The following is a 3,787-nucleotide window of genomic DNA, read 5'->3' on the forward strand; positions in this document are numbered from 1 at the left end:
TAACTCGTGTTGCAACGCGCGCGTTCGTCCTCGCGAGGATCGCGAGAACACACGTTTAGGAATCTTCACTTAGCTTCCGGTTCCGGAATGTCGGCACCGAAGATAAAGGAATTAGAGTGCGGTACGGTACCTGCTGTTGCCTACGCGGTAGAGCATGGTGGGATCAACAAATTGCCAAACTTATCTTAACGTACTCCCTAGTAAAAATAATAAGGATTAAAATTCAGTGAACTTAGTTACCCGTTTGTGGTGTTTCTTCTATCTTTGCTCTACTTTCGTTTGTTTCACAGTGCTGTAGTACGAATCCAGTGTCGAGTACTGTCTACGTTTCGGTCCCCCCCTGAGGACACTAGGTTTTTTCAGGGGAACGAACGCGATCCTCTGCCTACGACGACTCCGACGGCGCGTTGCTGTCAGCGATGATCTCCCGCTTGATCGGGATGTTGTAGTCCTCCTTCAGCTTGCCAGGTGCCGGTACGATCACTCCCTGCTGCTGAGGTGGCAATACCCGCGGACTGGTTTCAGTTGCCGGCGGTGATGGTGATCGCGATCGACGCGCCGCTCGAACGACCGTCGATGGAGGTGGCGATACTGAGGGACCACGCTCTTCCGAGTCTCGCTTCGGACCCATCGAGAGGTCCTCCACGTGATCATCCTGGCCATCGGAAGGACCGCCCACGCTAGAAGGCCGACCTCCACACTCGCTACCAGTCTCGTCGATCGAATCCTGCTCCATCGGATGGTGATCACGCCTTCCATAGGCCGCTACCGAATCCGACCCATTATGGTGATGATCTTCAGCGTGTGACCGCTCAGCCATATCACGATCCCGTTCACGGAGCTGGATCGGATGATGACGATCATCCTCAGGGGAGCTCATCGAGACGGAGCGCATGTACTTCATCAGCGCACTCGGACTAGGTGACCTAGCAGTGCCGTGTGTACCTGGGGACGTACTCATACCATTCACGGCGGCGTGAGCTGCTGCCGCAAAAGCCATCGCATGTAGAGCCTCACGTCCAGCGATGTCCCCACCACGAGCTTCCAAAGCCTGCTGCAGGAAAGACGGATCAAGCAAGGCTGCAGCTGGGTGTGGGATCGTTGGCGGAAGTCCATGGTGGCTTCCATGTTCCAGCTTGATCATCCGTCCGGCTTCGTGGTGCGCCATTGCAGCTGCGGCCGCCGCTGCTGCTGCTGCTGCAGCCGATGCCTCGTCGTCCTGTTGCTGCGATTGCGAGGGAAGCTGCTGATGATGTTCGCTACCATGTGGACCACCACCTGAGGTTCCACTACCGGTAGCAAACATGTGACTCGCTCCACTCAACCCGTACGGGAAGGATGCTGGGCTACCACTCGAGCTGGGTGATCGCTTCAACGCCCGATTGATCGGACGCCCGGTAGTGATGCCGAGCTTTTTCACCTTATCATACAAGGTACGCGAAGGAACGCCAAACTTACGCGAAGCCTGCAGCGCACTCATGCCTTTTCGCACGCACTCGATCGCGTTGAGGATGTCCGTCCGCGTGTACTGTTTGTAGCGCTTCCACTCTGGTTTCTGTTGTTGATGTGGCACGTATGAGGCCAACCGAGCGTCACCGCCAAAATTGTGCGGCGAATCCAGCAGCTCATCTTCAAACGATTTGTCGGCGTACGGCGAATGCGATGGTTCCTTGATTGACTGCACGGATGGAGGGGAATAGAAGAAACCGAGAGAGAGAGAAGGACACTCCGTTAAATGGTGCAATGTTTATTTATCGGTGAAAAATATAGTACATCCGTCAATCCAACTGTCAAAAGGACACAATATTTGATTCACATTTCCCAAGTGTTATAAAAAGAATCCGTGATATCCGACTAATCCGAAATCTAGAAACATTTGGAACTGGGTGCTTCTGTATACAGCGGACTCTAAATGCTAAATGTGCTGAAGTATTGCAGAAAGGTATACTTCGAAACAAACGATGTAAAATAATATATGTCCCTCCAATAACACATACCTTGTATCCACTGCCATTGGAGTGATGACTGCTAGGACGCTCGGGATCGCTCTTCATGCCGCCCTGGATCGTCTGGATGGTGGCCACGGATGTCGAAGATCCTGCCCCGGATCCAACACCGCCCGTCGACTGTGACGAGTCAGCCGGGTTGGCCTGTGCCAGCACGTTACGCAGGATCGGTGTGTCACGGAGCATACTCGACATTGACTGAAGTTTCTTGCGTTTGAGTGGGTTCATGTCCGTGCTGGAATCGTACGCCGAGCTGAGCATGCTGTGCAGTTGCGTTTGACCAAGACCCGACCATCCGGCGGCCAAAGCAGCTGCTGCCGCCGCCGTTGAGGGTTGCGAGGATACCGAAGTTGCGGTGGAGGAACTACCAGATGGATGAGGTGCCGTTTGGTGATTTCCAGCTTGTGATTGCAGTGCGATTTGTGCCGAAACCGAAGATCCTGACGAACCGGACGTGGACTGGATGCGATGCGATGGAGACGTGGCCGAGGTATGCGAGAAAGATGACGATCGATCGCGGCTGCGTTCTTCTCGTTCACGATCCCGTTCCACTGCTCCTGGGCTGCGAGAATAGAGGCTGGAGTAGGGCGATTTGTACGAGTACGGAGGCGATGCACTGCTGCTTTGGGCGATCGAGATATTCGTCGAGGTCGAGATGACTGGCGAGGACTGATGTTGGTGTGGATGATGGGAGTAGTGTCCACCACTTCCACCGCTGCTCGTCGCTGGTGCGTCCTTCCACGAGCCTGAGGTGGACGTAGACGCTGGTGCGGAACCAGCAGGTCCTGTTGCTGATGCACTCTTGCCGCTGTAGTTGTTGTTGCTGGCGAGTAGCGTCGTTGCAGGGTCGCGATCCCGCATCAGATGCTCCACGTCGACCATTTTGTCAAAGCGACCCTTCAGGTCGGCCATATCGTACAGACCCTTAACCTCCAGCTGTTCGGCGATCTTCATGATGCGTGGGATCTGCGCCTGCGTCACGTTCACCTCACCCGTGTACATGTACTCGAGCAGGGCGCGCATCTCGAACTCCTGCACGCCCGGGAACAGGATGCTACAGTGGTCCATCGGGACGTCCTGCAGGATCGTCTGGAAGTAGGGTGAATTCGCTGCCAGTACCACGCGGTGCGCCTTGAACTGCACCTGATCGTCGACGTAGATCGTGCAGTCAACGTAGCACTCCATCTTGATCAGAGCGTCCAGTATTTCGACCAGATTCGATTTGTGGTTATTCCACCGCAGGCAGTACGTCTGCCCTTCGCTGCTACCCATTTTGAAGGCCGTTTGTGTGTTGTCGCTATTGAATGGTTGACGAGATGTCTGGAACCTTCCTGCGGCTCTACTATGGGTCATAAACGCAATGGGGAGAAGAAAAAGTAACAGAAAAAAAGAAGCTTACATTAGCACAAGGATGTGAGAGAACTGTATAGTTTTTTGACGTTTGTACAACAAAAAAATGGCGCACACAAAAACCAAAACCGACATTGTGTAAACATATTTCAACACCCAGCCCGTAAAAACCAGGGGGTGGAAAACAACACAAAAAAGGCACAACACGCATGAGGATTCATAACGCCGTCATTTCATTTGGCACACGCGGATCAGAACGCGAAAACAAGCTCCAATTGTGGCGCGCAAAACCACGGTGACCTTCCAGCGGCGGCAGGGCCGTTGTTTTGCCACCCAACGGCTCCACGTTGTTTACGGGTGTTCAGGGCTCGCCCTTCGTCTGCTCACACCCTCCGGACTCCTGAATCACGCGCGCAGAAGAATGTGGTGAT

The 3,787-nt window shown here is 54.0% G+C and overlaps 1 protein-coding gene across 1 annotated transcript; it reads right to left on the reverse strand.

Moving 5' to 3' along the window:
- Positions 1-385: 385 nt before the first annotated feature.
- Positions 386-3,278, reverse strand: LOC128732135 (longitudinals lacking protein, isoforms A/B/D/L). Its single transcript, XM_053825304.1, has 2 exons — positions 1,998-3,278; positions 386-1,678 (listed from the first exon to the last, which is right to left on the reverse strand). The coding sequence occupies exons 1-2, from the start codon at positions 3,276-3,278 to the stop codon at positions 386-388; spliced, it is 2,574 nt and encodes an 857-aa protein (XP_053681279.1).
- Between the last annotated feature and the right edge of the window lie 509 nt (positions 3,279-3,787).

This window comes from Anopheles nili, chromosome 2 (assembly GCF_943737925.1).
Source record: "Anopheles nili chromosome 2, idAnoNiliSN_F5_01, whole genome shotgun sequence".
Classification (NCBI taxonomy): Eukaryota; Metazoa; Arthropoda; class Insecta; order Diptera; family Culicidae; genus Anopheles; species Anopheles nili.